The sequence below is a fragment of the Rhipicephalus microplus genome, chromosome 6, assembly GCF_043290135.1.
Source record: "Rhipicephalus microplus isolate Deutch F79 chromosome 6, USDA_Rmic, whole genome shotgun sequence".
NCBI classification, from domain to species: domain Eukaryota; kingdom Metazoa; phylum Arthropoda; class Arachnida; order Ixodida; family Ixodidae; genus Rhipicephalus; species Rhipicephalus microplus.
The window spans coordinates 198,736,557-198,754,233 of NC_134705.1; the positions used below are offsets into that span (position 1 = coordinate 198,736,557).

The window sequence follows — 17,677 nt, forward strand, 5'->3', positions numbered from 1 at the left end:
TGAGATGCCTGGCACGTCACCCGGGCTTCTATTGTTCGCCCGGAACCATTGTGCTTTTCTGGCTTTCCGCGAGTAGGCATGACCTTCTGACACTACGCTCTGCACACCCTGTCATAGTATGTCTCTGCGCTACTCACTCTAAAGAGGTTTGAGGGTTTAACTGTGAGTAGATTTCGTTTCATCGTACGCTTCGTCTTTTTATTATATTCACCTATTATCATCCCTTTGGTCTGAGCAGTGGGCCTCTGGCTGCGAATGAAGGAGGGGCTTGCAACTTGAACGTCGCCTCACAAAATATATATATTGTGATGATGTTTATTCGAGCAGAGAAGTCGCAACGAGGTTGCAACAAAAAAATGGCCATACGACAAGTCTGGCAAAGGCGGCACAGGCTCTCGCGCAATCAGAGCACGGGGCTTTTTCGTTATCTCCCAAAGGCGCATACGCGTTGGTGTGTGTGCTCCACTACAATATATATATATATATATATATATATATATATATATATATATCACTAAATTATCATTATCACAAAAAAAAAATCCAGAATTTCTGCTAGGGGGCCCTTGATGGCGTACTTTCAAAGGGTCGAGACAAGAATTAGAGAGATGAGGGAAAAAATGTTTCCTTGTTCCTGACACTTATTAGAATTGGTCATATCTTCAGTAAGATAAAGATACCTCATTAAAAATAAAGACAATTGAAACAATAAATTACTAAGTTGCAAAGATAGCACCTTTAAGCTTGTATATTTGTGGGTGCCTGTTTTTGTTGTACATTTAAAAAACTGCAGTGCTGTCACTTTTTTTTGTCCAAAATTGCAGTTTTTGCATATGAGCTATACAATAGCCTGTCTTTATTTGTTGTTGCAGCTGTTACATCTCTGCACAGGCAAGCGTGTCATTACATTGGCGTAGTGCCGCCAAAGATTTCAGGAACCTTTTTCCGTCTGATAGAGTGTAGCCAAAATTATATTGTGTACAAGGCTTACAACCAGCTAATCTATGTAACGCGTGCTTTTTTGTGTATGCGTGTAGATGGGCACATGAAAATTGAAAAAATACCTGGGCTTGGGCTCGAGCCCCTAATCACCCTTGCACCATTGACTATGCAAATGTCTGATAGCGGCGCGCTATCTGCAGACATTTCATTCCATGAGGTATTGTGTTCTTGCATGTTTTGGGTAATCTTGGCAGTCCCAGTCTTCGTGTAAAGTCAACTCATTCATGGCAGATATTTTCTTCCGGCTTTTAACATCTTTTTGGCAAAGAAAAGGTGAAGATTGGTAAAAGCTTATTGCTCTGCTAGTTCATTTTTGCTATGAATTTCAACCATCGTACACTGAGTATTGTCTGCAAGTGTCTCGTACAAACAGGGGAAAAAAAAAAGAGCACACTGGTTCACAGCAACGAAACTGCAGCGAGAACAGCACAAATACATCCTAAATCCTAAATGTGGCATATATAGTGTGGTTTTTTTTACCGAGTATTGAAGCCTAAATTGTAGCCCCACATGCAGGGCGACAAGGAAAATAACGATCTAATGCACGCTACGATTGTGTTACCGCAAGGCATATGCACTCGCTGACGGGGCACAAGATAGTGTCAGAACAGAGTGTCGCGGGCGGCAGCGACTTGCGTAAACGGGAGAGGTTTGGACGGCTGATTTCGTGCTAACGCGCCAGGTATCTCAAAGTAGAGGAGGCGCTGACTTGTTTATGAGATCTTGTGAGCAGGGTACTTTGTATGCATTTTCTTATCAACTCGTGTTTTACTCTAGGCACACTGGTGTCTCTTATACGCATTTGTCTCTTATATCAGTGCCTCTTATATAGGTGTTCAATTGTAGTGGAGACGGAGAAACTCTCCTAAAAAACTGCGCTGAGTTTGAAGGCAAACCAAGCCCTAAACATTTAGTTCCGTGTTCAGACAACGGTCTGTTGACACGTCTCGTGCTCTGCGCCTCGGGCGCAGGCACCCCGGCGGCCGCAGGAGGGGGAGCAGCCTACAAGCGGCAGAACACTGTGGATGTGCCCCGGGAGAGCCCCGGTTCCCCCCGGGCGGCCCCCAAGGCGGCCCTCAAGAAGGCCGGCTCGGGTGGCACCACAACGCCGCTGGCCTCCTCGGCCACCAACGCGACGAGCAGTCCCTCCAAGGCAGCGGCGGCCGTGCGCAAGGCCCCCAACTCTGCGCCCAACTACATCAAGGCGAACCTGAGCGGCATTCCCCGGCGCAACACGTACAACTACGCCGAGGCCAAGGCAGGCAGCCCCGCCACCATCGATGCACCAGCCAGGTGAGCAGAGAACTACTGACTGCGCATTGGTCTCTTGCATACGCATATTAGGAAGTGGATTCCAGTTATCCCGGTAATCCGGAATGCACTTCACCTTTAAGCCACGACTAGTCTTGTTTGGATGGAGTTACAGCCAACATGAAGAAGCCCAAGTGGCCTATTGCATTATTCTCGAGCATTTTCACAAGAGTTATGGCGTGATCAATAACCACTTATCTGTAGCCCTAAGTCGCAGAAGAACTCGTATGGACTTCTCAGACGGTAACTTCAACTCTGAAGGTTGTTTTTTAACTGTGGTCGCATACAATTTAAAGAGGTTCGAAGGGGCCCTGTCCAGATGGATGAAGTGCGGCAGCCCTTGCCTCTGCCACTAAAGAAATATTCCCGCTCATGTACTTGATGTTCTCCGAAAGCCGTTTGGCTCATGACGTTGGTCCAGAGTGCAAGACCGTTGGTGCTGGGCTTGCGTGCCTCCGCCTTGGTGGAGAAAATGTGGAGAAAGGGGCAGTCCTGTTTGAGAAATCCCTGTTGATTGCTTATTGGCTACAAATACAGTACAAATGGCTATAATACAAATGGGTGGTTGACAATTATCTCTTCAATAATCTTTGTGCCACATTGCAGGGCTGTGCTGAACTCGTTTGCAAGAGTTTCGGCCATGTCAGCCATTCGTTGAGTAAAGGCTTCAAGTCAAGACACATTTCTAAATTAAATATGGCGGGCTATGCCTTCTTTAGCTTACTAGAAATTTTGAAGTACCTGTAGCGCAGGGAAAAGTTTCTAAATTAAATATGGCGGGCTATGCCTTCTTTAGCTTACTAGAAATTTTGAAGTACCTGTAGCGCAGGGAAAAGTTGTAGCTTACCTAAAATGTGGCTTGACTTTATCGGTGTTGCTGTACCTCAAGGTGCAGGTTTTATGTTGAGGGAATAGTTTACTGTCCGACTCGTTAGGTTAGGTTAGGTTAGGTTAGGTTAGGTTAGGTTAGGTTAGGTTAGGTTAGGTTAGGTTATCTACAAATCTACTTCCAGATAAACTATTGGAGAAGTCCAGTTAGTGTAGTTCTCAGGCAATCATAAGCATGTGGTATTACGCGCTTACTAAGACAACTTGGCCTGTTCTTCTCGTAGGTGTGTTTACAGACTGGTCGCTATGTGCTGATGCAGAAGAAAGAGTCGAGGAGTACGCTGTGTGGGGAACACATGATTCAGGCAGCTAGCAAAAGAATTGTGGCTTAAGGACATTGTCGATTAAGAGATCCATAAGTGATAACTTTTTTTTCCTGTAAGGAATGTTAGTTATAAAATAATCTCTTTCTAGTTAGTAGGGGGCATAAGGAATTGTAAAAGTAGGAACAGAGGTCAACTCTTCTTAGGAGTAAATATTTCGCATGATTTGTACTGCAATTAAGTGTTTAGTTTAGCAATATGCTTAGTTTAGCAAGCAATATGCTTGCCACTTTACCTAAGTTCATGATGGCCACTAGAAGCACAAAGGGAAGCCTAGTGAGCTCTAATGTTGACTCTGTTGCGCAGAAGTGTTCGTATAGCCATAGTTTGACGGTGCACCCTTCAAACGAGCATGTCTTTTTCTTGGAATGCCCAGGCTCGTATGACCTGCTTATTAATGGTACTAACACTGTATACATATAAGGTTCGTGCTTGAGCCGTGACGGCACACACTCATCAATCGATCATACGCCTTGCATTTGCTCTTAATTAGCCGCTCTGTCACTGTTTCACATTTGTCTGTTTTGCAGCGCATTCTTCTTGTGCATGGCATAATTTTGCAAACAAGCCTTGTTTTGCTCAAGCATTTCTTAATTTCTGGCAGTTTTCCATTCCTTTGCTATTTAGAGGGTCTTACAGAAAGTAGTTAGCCTTATGAATAGGTTTGCTGTTTCACTGACATTTCAGGAATATTATACAAATGCATTTGAGCTTTGTAGCAAATAAACGTTTTCTATTTTGATTTCACAAACATCGTCTCGTCAAAAAAAAAGTTGAAAAAAGAGGTCTTTGCATTGCAGGCTAGTTTTGTTATTTGTTAAATTGCTTTCTTGAAGGGTTTTACATCTTTATAAAACCTGCCACGCCGCGGTGGTCTAGTGGCTAAGGTAATTGGCTGCTGGACCCGCAGGTTAGCAGGATCAAATCTCGGCTGCGGCGGCTGGATGGGCGAAAATGCTGTAGGCCTGTGTGCTTAGATATGTTAGAAAACCCCAGGTGCTCGAAATTTCCAGAGCCCTCCACTCCGGCATCTCTCATAATAATATGGTGGTTTTGGGACGTTAAACCCCACATATCAATCAATCTTTATAACACCCGTTAGGCCACTGTCATACCTGGGAGATCATGGAGGCAAATATTACAAGGCAATACTGGGACAGTTCGTTCAGTTTGCACGTCTTTTTGGCTCTTGGTGACCACATTAACCCAATTCCAAAGAAAGGTTTAACCTACTAGTGACCGTCCGTCAGGTGCGAGCTTTCTGGCGACACCAATGTCAGATGCACAGGCTATTTACACATCTGGCGTCAACTACTGACCCGAAAAATGGCAGCATAAAGTTCTGGCCGCCGTGCCTGTTCCTCGATGGGGGCGAAACGCTAGAGGTCTATGCACTTGGATTTAGGTGCACGCTAAACAACCTCAGGTAGTGAAAATTTACAGAGCCCTCCGCCGCAGTAGGCCACTTAATCATATCGTGCTTTTGGGATGTAAAACCCCAACGGTTCTTAGTATTATGCTTCATTGGTATTCGTGGCAACTGCATTGACGTGATATCCAGACAACAGCTACGAGCAGTTAGAAAAGCTAAACCCTTTGGCATCGCTGTAGAGGTCAACTACGTGGATGCAGTGTTGTGTAAAAAGTAGCTATGAATTTATTCTGTTGTCAGAATAAACACGATTGTACACCCATAAAAATTGCTTATGTGCTTAAATGTAAGCATTTTATTCGGAGTAACTAAAGCTAAATTGAAGTAGCCGCCATTGTCAGCAAATAGGGACTCCTTGTTTGCTGCGTGAACAGATGAATTTTCTTCAGAACAATATATATGGGCTTCTTGGAGCTGTTTTGTTCACATTCGAAAGGTTCATCTGTTATTATCACTGCCTTACTGTCTGTCTAAAGGGGAGGCATAACATTCTTTGTGCCAAGCATCATTACATAGAGGTTAAAAGGGGAAGCCACATGTCATAAGTAAAGGACTGAAAAAAAAAAGTTACTTTTTTAATGAAAGAAATTACCTTTTGTTTAATTGTATGAAATCATACACTATTAACTATCTGTCACTGGGTTTTTCCAAAAACCGTGAAAAAGGAAGAAAAGACATGGAAAAGCTGGCTAACTGTGCAGCCATGTGAGCCATAGCTTTGTGTGGGGACTTGAGTAATGAAATATAATTGTTAGGAAATGGTGACCAGGAGCATAATATTCCTAATTCCTGTTGTGTCTTTACCAGCGCGGTAATCGTAGACGGGATTTATCTTTGTACCTATCACCAAGGACGTGGTGCAAGATTGCATTTGCTCTTCACATTTTTTTAAAATAAAAGCCAGAGGCGGCCTGTACTTGTGAGGAAACGCTTACCACAAGAAAACCTGCTCATCCGCTTCCTTGACCATTCAGCAAAAATTTGAGTGGTGCAGTTTTCGTGGAGTCGAAATGCAGTCCGAACATGGCTAGCTGAGAGCTTTTGCCAGTGGTTGTTTGCTCTGTCTGTTCTGCCTCGCCACATGTTGTTTCAGTCTGCAAGATGGACACTAGCTACATTCCCATTGACTGTTGCCTGCTCAAGCTGGCCTTGCCACCTGTGTGGCTAACAGTGCAAATCACTAGAGCGATGATACCATGTGCACATACAAATGTGGAGACAAGAGAACAAGTCAACACAAAATGCCAACCACTGTCTGGAGTAACACACAGCAGCGAAAGAGAAAGTACCCAACACAAAATCTTGTCTGTGTGTTCGCTGGTAAGACGGGATGTCGCTATTGTGCCTGCACATGTGCAGATAATCTTTTGTCTGCCTTTTTTTTTTTTTTTTTTGCTGCAGCAGTGCACCCTTTTCTCTTACAGTTGGCATTTGTGTTGACTTCTTGCTTTCTTGTGTTCACATTTGCATGTGTTACTTTCTTTTATGATGAGTATTTACTTGCTAGCTCAGCTTTCTTCTGTCGCCTCTAGAACTGTTGTTTGCACTGTTCGCCACATGAACTAAAAACTTGTATGTCCCTGGCTGTTTGTTTTATACTCCTGCTCTTAATAAGAGAAGAAAATTATGAACTGGGGGGGTGTAGAAGGGAGGGAGGGGGTGCTTTAGACAGCCAAAGGCGATCACTGTGTCTGACGCTTGCTGCCCGCCCCTCCCTGCTGCCGACCGTGGCATGTGTGGCCACACCACAGCAACAGCTCGCTGCTGGAGGAGGTTGGGGGCGGGGCGACGCCGATGCGAGCCCGGGGTCACACCAAGTCGGCCTCGGTGTCGGGCACCGGCCGCTCCTCTGACCTGGTGCCTCTCTGCCCCTCCGACCCGCTCAGGCCGCCCAGGTATACCACCAACACCAACCACGTGTTGTGGCGCGCACCTCACATCACTCGAGTGTAGAAGCACAGTCGTCACCACCCCGGTGTTACCCCCCACCCAGTGTGTCCCCCAGTGTCATCTGCGTACACGCGTGGCAACACTCCAGCTTAGCTAAGCCGTGGCAAAAGCAAGGGTATTCTCAGTAACGATCTAGACGTACTTGAAAACGAAAGTACCGGAATAAATAAAATGGGCCTGTGCTCCAATATGCCTTTGGCACATGGAAGGCCCAAGAGCACATTACAAAGTTAACAGCATGCAGTTAACTTTCTTACCATCATTTCTGCAAGACGATCAACTTCATGTGGATCCCACAAGATGCTTATATTCAGCATCATTATGTGGTAGTGAGGTCTCAAAAACAGCCAGTACAGACCTTTGAAAGGAGCAGGAGGGTTGAACTGGGTACTTATGAAACGATCAGACCAACAGCTGAAAGACAGAATCGGGACACTTGTTATTGTGAGTGCTTGTCAAAAGACTCTGGGAAGTACAAAATAACAAGAGAATTTGGCTGCCTTGGCCACATAGCCAAAGAAACTGCTTTAGGTGCAAAAAATGCACACACCACAAGAGCAGACGGTGAGACTTCCATTGTGTTGTGTGCCTTTTTGTGCCTCGGGGGTTTTTTACGTGAATTGATCCCATCTCGCCAATCAAGAAGTTCTTCTATAGCCAGAAGGGCTGTGTCTGCATTCGGGCTGAAGCTAGTCCCAGGCTCCTGGCACTTTTGCTGCATTGTTGCCACGTGTGGAAGCTCTCCCCGGTCTTTCGTCACCTTCCGCACCCGAGATGTCAAGGAGGTGCTGCTCTCCGTCGTTTGTTGTTGGTGTGTTGATGTCGTTGTGCATGTGGCTGGTTGCATGCTGCTTCTAGCTGGCTGCTTGTGCTTTGTGTCTGTCTGTGGTTGTCTTCCTCATCAGTTTTCATCTTTATATTTGCACATTTTTTAACACTGTTGCTTTCTGGGGTATTCCAAGTGGAGCAGCCGTCAGTATGGTATACATTGTACGTTTCGTAGTCTTCCTTGTGTGCCCTCGTGTCTGTCTTTGATGTATAAGCCACAGGAGTAAACTCAGTGGGACATCAGGTGAATGTCTATTGCGAAGTGGTGATCGCTTTGAAAGTGCATTTGATACCATTGTAATGCAGGTACCTTCAATTTTTTATTGCACTTCGCTCTTTTACCCATGCCGTAAAAGAGAGAGAATCGCTGTATTAAAATTCAGTCTGTAATCATAATCGGAAAAGCCTTGTGTAATAGGTGTAGAAGTTAATGATAATATAAATGGTAAATTAGTCTGCACTGTATGATTTGTAAGCAGTGTCTGCAAGTAAGGCTGAGCTCTTGTTAAGATTGCTATTCAGTTTGAGTGTTCATGTAGGTGCATTAAGGTATTCTTTTTTTTATTTTTTAAAACTTGTACAAGGCTGTAAAGAGGCACCGGCGGGCAGTCACAAACATGCATTTTATTCTACAACAAATGACATATGTCTAACATTTCCAGATTGAGTTTGTTTTGAAATTAGAGCAGCTCAAGCCATTGAGTGCTGTGTAGTTTTTTTTTTTTAAGTGTTGCTACTAAAGACCACACTTTTCAACGGAGCAAAGTCGGTTAACACATTTTCCTGCTCGGCGAAGTCACGAGCAAGTCTACTTTTCTATGTGACCACCTATGAGTTACTCGGCCGATAGACTTCCTGTGTCATTCTAGAGAAATCTTCCAGGCCAGGAAAGAGGGGCAACTTGCGCTTCTTGGAGAATAATATATTTCTTTGCTAGCTCGTCTGTTTTCTCTTCGTGAATTTTAAAATTTGATACGATCATGCTAAACTAGTGAATCACTTACGTATACCACCAAACAGTCATCACTCTTAAGCTCTAGGTCTGGTGCAGTACTCGAGATGTCACTACAGTCTGTACATTAGAAAAAAAGCAATAGCCAAGACGAGAACTGAAGGTAAGACAGATTAATCGTGGCACTATTTTCCAATAAATACATTATTCTGCTCTGAAAGTTCTTTGAATGGATTTATGTTTGCCAGTTTTTGTCTCTCTACGAAACTGGGAGCTTTGTAGAGGTAGGTGTGTCACATATGTGCTAAGAGATTGCAGGTAAACGTGTGTATGTGCTTGTTGTGGTAGCTTCTGTAATCTTCATGTTGTTTCTCATCTTTCTTGAAGAAACCAAGCCTGTGGTTCAAAGGTTGTATGCGGATGTTAGGTGGTATCGAAAACCTTAAATGTGTGCTAAATCTTGGGCCCTGTGACAGAACTGCTGTGCTGTGGTTTCGAGTCTTGGCTGGTGACGGTGCTTAATTACTAGTATATCTGCAGCTGCAGTAAGCCCTCTCTTGCCCTCTGCTTCCCTCGGCCATGTACAGTCGAGCCTGGCTATGGTGAACAAACTTTTGTATAGTATAACTGATTAAAGTTGAGTGTAGTTTTGTATAGTATTGGGTAATTCAATGAACCCAAGCTGTAGTTGAGAAATTTAGGGTTCTTGCAATTTGTTTAATACGACGTGTATCACCAGCAGAGACAGGAGGCTGAAAATGAAATCGTGCATAGTAAGCAGTAATGAACACAGTTTATCTCCAGTTGTTGTTTTTTTTTTTTTTGTCTCTGAGAATCTTGTGTAAGATTGTTCAGCCCACATTTCTTGGTGTTGGCTTCCTTCCTTAGCTTTGGCGCATATCACATGTTCTTTCATGATGTCCTTGAAGCAAGACAAGGCAGACATCTGCTTCATCTTTGGTACTGTTCATTGTTTTTCCTCTGTTCCCACGGTCTTAACATGCCTTACCAACTGGACCTAGAAGGCTATCCTTTTTAAGTAAACATGGAGTACATTTACTCTATCTGCAATCGCTATATTCAGGTTCAACTGTACCGCTGCCTTTCTTTCATTTCTTCCTCTTACTTTTTTTTTTCCCCCGTTTTAGAGAAGCGAAGGAGGTTAGACAAAAAACCCGGTCCGGTTCGTTGTTGTCCCATTGGAAGATTCGCTTGCCAGTGCATAAGCCCAGGTAACCAGGCTACTCAGTGTATCTCCTTCTGCTAGTGCTGCGGTGATGATGACCCTCCTTGTTTATGCTGTGTGAGAACGCTCATCACGCACACTGCCTTTCACGCAGCACCAACCAGCACAGCAAGCTTTTTACGTGATGCACACACATCGCTTGTGTAACACGCACACTAGCCTGAATCTCATAACTGCACGCTTTTGTCTGGGCTTGCAAAGGTCTCTAGGTCTTCTTTAAATGGCCTGGAAAGGGCACACTAGTGCTTTTCTGTAGAAATCAAAATTGTGAAGTTGTAGTAAGGACATGTGGAACTACATCGCACCATGGGGGCTCGTCAACAAAGGTATTCCATTGGGGATGTTGAGGACACAGGTCCAGTTATCGGCCACTGCAATTTGATGGGTGCTTGTATTTATACCAGCATCACACAAGCCCTTTTGATCGTGATCAGACCCCATTCAGATCGAGTTTATTGATCGTGATTTGCTCCTTTACGCAAGCTGCAGAAGAGAGTCAACCACCGTTGAGCACTTGGCCCCGATTGGGTTTGATCAGCATCAGCAGCGTAGCTTGTGAGACCTGTACTAGATTTAGGTGCCCTTTAAAGAACCTCTGCTGGTATAAATATATGCTGTGTCGTCCAATATAACATCTCTCGTAGTATGGATACGAATATACTTTGATACGAAGATATAGAAAGACGGCAAAACAGAATTTACGTGGTACAATACTATATATGAGCTCAAGATGAGACAAAAAAAAGCCTGTCTTAAAACAGGCTGACTGGATAAACTTTGAGAGCACCAAATTCTGATTTACAGGCAGGTACAGTGTTTTTTGGACGTTGAAAGAACTTCTACTACATAAAAGCACTGTTTGACTCACTAAAGAAACAAAAGAAAGGAGGAAAAAAAAGAACTTCTACAGGAGAATGAAGTGTTCCACTCTGAAGTCACTACCACTCATGTTTTTCGGCGTTCTTGCTTGTCGAAGAAATGAATCTTTAAATTTGTAGCAATATTCTTGGCCCGTTTCAAGTGCTTCACGATACCCTTTGTAGCCTGGACAAACTCGCCACAGGTAGTCTTGTTTTGGCACTTACTAACTCTAACATGCTGAGCACGGCCATGCTGTGAATAAATAACTTGTGTTCTTGATGTGTAGCCTATTTTTGATCGTCTACCCTCTTCCGATTGCAGTTGCAATGATCTCATGGGGCACAGGTGCAGTGGGCTAGCGCGATGGCTCCCGGCAACACTGTCACTTTTGTTGCAATATTTTGCATACGTTTAAGGGGGCAGACTGCTCTTTGGGACCAAAAAGTGACAAAAAAAATAATCGGTTTTTAAAATTGACATATTTGGCATGTGCAAGTACTTCGCGATCTCTCTGCAAATTTTCACACACCAGGAAGTGGTAATTTTTTTGTAATGTCATTCTAACTGTCCAGATTCTTGGTGCTGTTAACATGCGGAATCTGCAAAAAAAAAGGGGGGGGGGGGGGGAACCAACTTTTTATAATTTGCCGGCAGCTTTGTTAGAAGCTCTGCTACGAATGAGCACTTTTATGAGGATTGCAAAACATGCACACCATGATTGTTGCTTTTTGAAAAGCTGTGTGTTTTCAGTTTTTTTCCATTTTTCTCAAAAAAGTAAATTTACAACTGTTCAATTTTGAGGCCTCAATATTTCTGCAGCTAGGGCAGGTACAACAATAATTCTTTTTGCAATGGAAACCTGTATGTGTGTTGGGTGCAAGTATGGGAGCAGAATTTAGAGAACAAGCCTTTTTAATTATTTACTCATCAAAATTTCAACACAATTCCAACTTCTTTTGAAAATGGATAGTTCATTTTGCTGTAAAATAATTAAAAAAAGGCTTAAAAACAAAAAACTTGCATTATTTCAATCTATAGTCATTATTCTATGTTGGGACATTTTAAATATCACTTTTAATTAAGCACTTTTTTTGTATGACAGCATTAAACAATAGGGGATGAACTTTATTTATCTCAGGAATAAGATGAGTTACAAGAAAACTAATTAAACATTTCAAATCAGCTGAAAAAACTGCTTAATTCTGTGCAATTTGATCAAGATCACTGAAGAAATAAACAAAAAAAAAATGTCTAAGAGCAGTCTGCCCCCTTAAACTTCGTGTAGTGCCATGTGTGGTTGACAGTTTTGTCGGTACTGCGCCATGTTGCATTCTTCACACAGTGCTGGGAGCTATGCCAGTTGTATGCCTCAACACATCCAGTGCTGAGTAGTGCCAAATGTCAAGTGACCACGTCCTTGGAGCTCATTGCTCGACAGTATGACCAAAATAGACTATCCTACAATGTTAATCATTGCACTAAAATTGCACCTGTCATTCACTTGCTTCCCACACGAAACAGCAACTATCTCGTGATGTAAACATGGCATGAAGAGGCGGATGACCTCCCAAAGTTCTGACCGCAGACATTAGATGTGCATTCATGAACAGGCAGGCCGAGTGCAGCGAAGGCTTGTGGACTCAACCTTGTGTACGAGTTCTGGGTGGAGTGAGAGTTGTGTATGTAAGGCATACGACCAATGGCGTATACCGAATGTTAATTCTTGCAAACTGAAACATTTCCTTTTTGCACGCAATGTCTCAACATGTGATTTTCAAAGGCAGCAACTTTCGCCTTGCCAGACACATGTTTCAGCCCGAGCATGAGCCAGCATACAGTAGCCACATCTACATAAATGTGCACGGTTGCCAAAATCTGTCAAGTATGTAGGCCTGGCGGGCAAACATTTGTTTCTTCGATGGCAGCTTCATTCACCTAAATGCATTGAATGTGTTCTTGGTAATTGGTTCATCCTGTTGTAGCCTCTGTTAGAAGTGCAGTCGAGACCAGTTTTACTTTCCTGGCTTAGTTTGCTTGCGCACTTTATAAGAATATATGTCGAGCGACATATATTCTTATCTTATCTAAGCCCTAGATAAATGGCACTGGGTGGTTGTTTATTGTACTAAACTCGTGCCCGGCTTTTGCTGCTTGTGCTTTCGCTGGGCCCAGATTATTAAATCCAGCAAAATACAGAAATTGTTGAACACAGCTTGGAGTTTGTTTCGACATAAGCGTTCCTTTTGAGTCCAAACAAGGATGTCATTTGTATAAGCCACCTCCAAAATGAGAAATGGTGTTGGCAGCACAATGAAATTGCCACGTCCTCGCTCCGCTCAGGTATCAACCAGTTCCGCACAGGAAAGGCACTGGCCCCGCCGAGTGGTCTAGTGGCGGAGGTACTCGGCTGTTGACCCGCAGGTCGTGGAATCGAATCCCGGCTGCGGCGGCTGCATTTCCGATGGAGGCGGAAATGTTGTAGGCCCGTGTGCTCAGATTTGGGTGCACGTTAAAGAACCCCAGGTGGTCGAAATTTCCGGAGCCCTCCACTACGGCGTCTCTCATAATCATATGGTGGTTTTGGGACGTTAAACCCCACATATCAATCAATCAAATCACGAAAGGCACTGATTAACTTTGACTGGTAGCGTAGGAACAGCTGCATGCACACTTGCGAGTGCATTTCGTTCTGGCGGCATGCATGCACATTTCAGGCGCTGAAGCAAACACATAGCTTTTTGTAAATGAGAGCATATTATTGCTTGTGATAATGGCACGTTGTAAGTCAATTTTTAATTTTTATTTTATAAAGTGCCATGCATTTGAAATGATTATATTGAGTCAAGTTCTCGGCCCTGGCGGCCAAATTTCAATGGAGGTGTAATTTTTGCTAGTTCTTCGATTTCGGTACACGTTAAAGGGCACCAGATGGTGAGTCTGGGGAGCTGACCACTGTGGCATTCCTCATAGTCATATAGTTGATAACCTTGAGTTTATCAAGGCTATTTTATTAATGGTATTTAAGTCTATTTATGGTATTAAGATGGCTGTCCAGACAACTAGCGAGAGCATGCCCTTTCCCAAAAAATCCTCCTCCATTCCAGTGGGTTGCTGGTTTGTGCTTGTCGTACCTTGTGGGCAAGTGGCACGGTTGTGGTTCTTTTTCCCTCCCAATTTTTTCAATTGCAATATAAACACTTTGTTCAGCATTCAACTGTTTTGGCTGAAGCAAGGTTCTGATGAAACGGTTCTTGCCATAGAGCCATTTCGACCTGCCCTTGTCGACAACACACTGTTATTTCCTGAACGCTTTTTATGCAGGCCGAATTAATTTTTTTCCCCTCAGATGCCGTGAATAGATGTAGATGCACTACCTCCTTTTCTGCTGGCTTTTGTTTCTCCTGCAGCATGGTGTGTTGTTGTTGTTGTGGGTCTTGTGTACTTCTGTGTGTGCCAAACCTTGTGGTGATTGTGCTGTGTTTGTCATCTGTCACGCTTTTACCTGGCGCACTCTGGTTTTGCCCACTATAAAGTGTCATGGTGCTGTCTTTTATTGTTTGTGTAAAATTCAGAGCACTCCTGCCTTATTTGCAGTTGTCTTAGTTTTATTGTGCTTAAGTTGGGCTTCCAAATTTGATGCTCTGTTATGTTCAGGTGGTTACTTTTTTGCAAGGTTGTGAAGTGTTTTAGTGCAATTTCCAAGTACTCACTGACGTACTGAAACAAAGCTACAGATTCTAGCTACAGTAACTAGTTGAGACGTACCGTTGATGTGTTCAATCAAAGCACGTAAAACTTTTTGCGAAATAACTTCTAATAAGAGCAGATTAGTACTACGCTAGTCTGGTCATGTAAGCATATTAGCAGCAGTAGTTCCAGTAGCTCTAGAATCACCCTCAATATTATTATTCTTTGTGAGGAAAATGTCTGAGCAGCACTAGCTTTGTAGCATGGTACTGTTGATCAGAATCTGGTTTCACATCTGGTTTCATGACAGCAATATGGTTTTATGTGGTTTCATGACAGCATTTTCGATGGAGGCAAAAATGTGGTAGGCCCGTGTGCTCAGACATTTTCAACTTCAGATGTGGGTGCACATTCAAAGAACCCCAGGTGGTCATAATTTCCGGGGCCATCCACTATGGCATCTCTCATAATCGTATGGTGGTTTCGGGACGTTAAACCCTACATATCAATGGTTTCATGACAGCATACATTTATTTATTGTATTGTATTGTATCAATCTTATTGTGTCAATTTGTAAGGTCATGTATCAATTAATATCTAACAGTAGTAGCCTTGGGAATAGACATGGGTTTAGTCAGATTAACTTCAGAAACTCGAACTCTGTGGTGCCTTAGCACTCAGATGTTGCACTGCTAAGCTTGATTGAGGTTATTTCAGTTGAGGTGAAATGAAATAACACCTGTGTACTTAGATGTTAGTGCACTGTAAAAACTGTTTTTTGTGGGGGAATTGATCTGAAATTTCTACACTTTGGCAGGCTTTTCAATTATAACATGTAGTTGTTGGCACATAAGAGAGAGAGGTAAACGTAATTGATTTCTGGCGGATTGCTGGGCCGGGCCCCCGTCTAGATGCTAACGAAAAGACCGTGTCTTCCGGCAGCTTCCTTGGCCATTCGCACATAAAGCCCAATAAATTATTCACATTATTTAGAAACTCGAGGCTCGGTTTGGGGGTTCCTCTGCATGTCATAGCAGCACGTTTGAAAGCGGCAACCAACTAACCTGTTCAATTTTCTCGCTTATTTTGTTCTCATTTTTTTTACTTTGCTTAGCAGTGTTGGCAGTTTTTGTTTGTGTTTTGCTGTTGCATAATTTTGTGACTAAATTAAGGGGGTGCTAAAGAAAACCATAACAATTCATTTAAGGGGAAAAAAAAACCTTGTGAAAGTGAGAGATTTGCTGCAATGCTTCTTGTGAAGTTTCTGCACCAATTGAACGTGAAGTTTCCTAGTTAATTTTTACTTACACTACATTTTATTTTAGGAACATGAAACTCTCAATTTTGCTAGGTTGCAAGGATCTTTTTACTGCACCAGAATCTAAATGGCAATAATAATAATAATAATAAGTGAAACATGATGCAACGATATGTGCTAGAATTGCAGCACGGAATTTTAAATTTTCTTTGGTAATCAGTCTATCAATGGGGGCTAGGCAAGTTTTTTAAAGTTCGTACTTTGTCAACCTAAACAGATTAATCTTCGTTCTATGTTACATTATTTAGCCACACGTTAAAAAAAATCGTTTCTCCTCCCCTGACTGGGTTGTTTTAAATTCATTTATTGTTACATGTAGGTTTCAGATAGTGGAACGGGTTCACCAACTATAATATTCTTGATTTTATTTTTCATTTATTTTCTGCATGTCGTAGCATTTGATAAGAATGCTCAATCATGTTCAATTGTGCGAATGTTTCAAACAACTCTCTATTCAAACATGTGCAATGTCTTCCACAAAATGTGTGTGGCGTACGAACTATGAGGCTCTGCTAAAATTTATTTGTATTTTATTTTATGTATTCTTTTTCTTTCTTGGTTTTATCTGCATGATTGCTAATCCACGGGACTAAAATTTTGCATGCAGAAAAACATTGTGTGGGTAGGGACTGTGTTGAGTTGTGTATTTCTAGGCAATGCCAGTCAAAAGTGGCTTGTGCCAATGTATGCATATTGATAGTGTTAGGTTATTTCATGAGAATCATGTTATGTAGTATCGGCAAATAAGAAAATCCAGCGATGAGAGGTACTTGGCATAGAGCCACAGGCAGAAAACCAACAGTGAATGAACCTCTGATCACATTGATGGCGCTGCTTATATTTGGCAGCAATTAGGTCAGCTTTTATTGACCCTGATCCGTACAACCCATTGAACTGGCCGCAGGTGAGAGCCTTCACTGAAAACTATGCCAGTGGCTTGTTATTGTAGCAAAATGATTAGCTTGTTGGGACAGCTGTAGAAGGCAGTGCAATGAGTGGCCAATGGCGAAAGTCGTGAGCTGGAATCTCGTATGACTCAAATGGCCGGTAGTCATAAAATTGCACGAAGCTAGAGAAATACTTTCATATCATTGAGATTTTACCTAATTAAGTGCTTTATTAACATGACTAGCAGTGCTTTATTTGAGCTGTGACCACAGAAATACACATGCAGAACACACTACGTGTCTTGTGTCTGTGATTGGCCTTGGTTTATAGTGTTGAAACTCACCTGTTCTGAACACCACTTAGTTCGAAATTTGTTTTTGCAATAATTATTTATTTTATTTTCCTATTTATTTATTGTAACCTCAGGGTATAGCAGAGAGAGGTACCTGTTCCTCTCTGCTTTTATTGTAGTTTGTGAGTGCTCAACTTTATCTAATATATTCTGTGGCAGAAGCAGGGAGACAGTGTTCTAGTGCACGAGGCTCTTGTGTCATTTGATTAGTTTTTGCGCAACTTTTGCATGGGAGTGTTGTGATCTAAAAGGGGTCTCTGTTATCCTCCCGCCAATCCCCCTTCTACCTTTTCTCACTTGCTCCCCCTTCCCCCTGAGCAGTGCGGGAGGGGCCAAGAGTGGAGGGGGGGCCGTGCAGGGCAGCCTGGCGGCATCTCCGCTGCCATCGCACACGAACCGGCCCTTCCCTAGGGGGACTGTGAACCGCAGCACCTTTCACAGCGGCCAGACGCGCCGCACCTACAACGGACCGGGCTCGGGGGGCTCGGGCCTGCCCCAGCAGTCGCAGGACACCTCTTCCGTCTCTGGGCGGCAGTCCTTCTTCAGCAAGCTCTCCTCCAAGTTCAGCAAGAGGTGAGGTGCTTTTACATCACTATTTTTCTTCCTTTCTCGTAATGCAGAGTTTTGGCAGCAAGTGTG

The 17,677-nt window shown here is 43.1% G+C and overlaps 1 protein-coding gene across 18 annotated transcripts in view; it reads left to right on the forward strand.

Moving 5' to 3' along the window:
* Positions 1-17,677, forward strand: part of LOC119166874 (MAP/microtubule affinity-regulating kinase 3-like) — a 163,841-nt gene that overhangs the window by 131,495 nt on the left and 14,669 nt on the right. For 13 of the 18 annotated variants that reach the window (XM_075867492.1, XM_037418259.2, XM_075867498.1 and 10 more), the window contains 3 exons: positions 1,974-2,295; positions 6,708-6,851; positions 17,360-17,611. In XM_075867492.1, the coding sequence (XP_075723607.1) occupies positions 1,974-2,295; positions 6,708-6,851; positions 17,360-17,611 (718 nt within the window). Of the gene's footprint in view, positions 1-1,973; positions 2,296-6,707; positions 6,852-9,834; positions 9,919-17,359; positions 17,612-17,677 lie in introns of all 18 variants that reach the window. The other 5 variants (XM_075867502.1, XM_075867506.1, XM_075867507.1 and 2 more) reach the window with 3 other exon arrangements.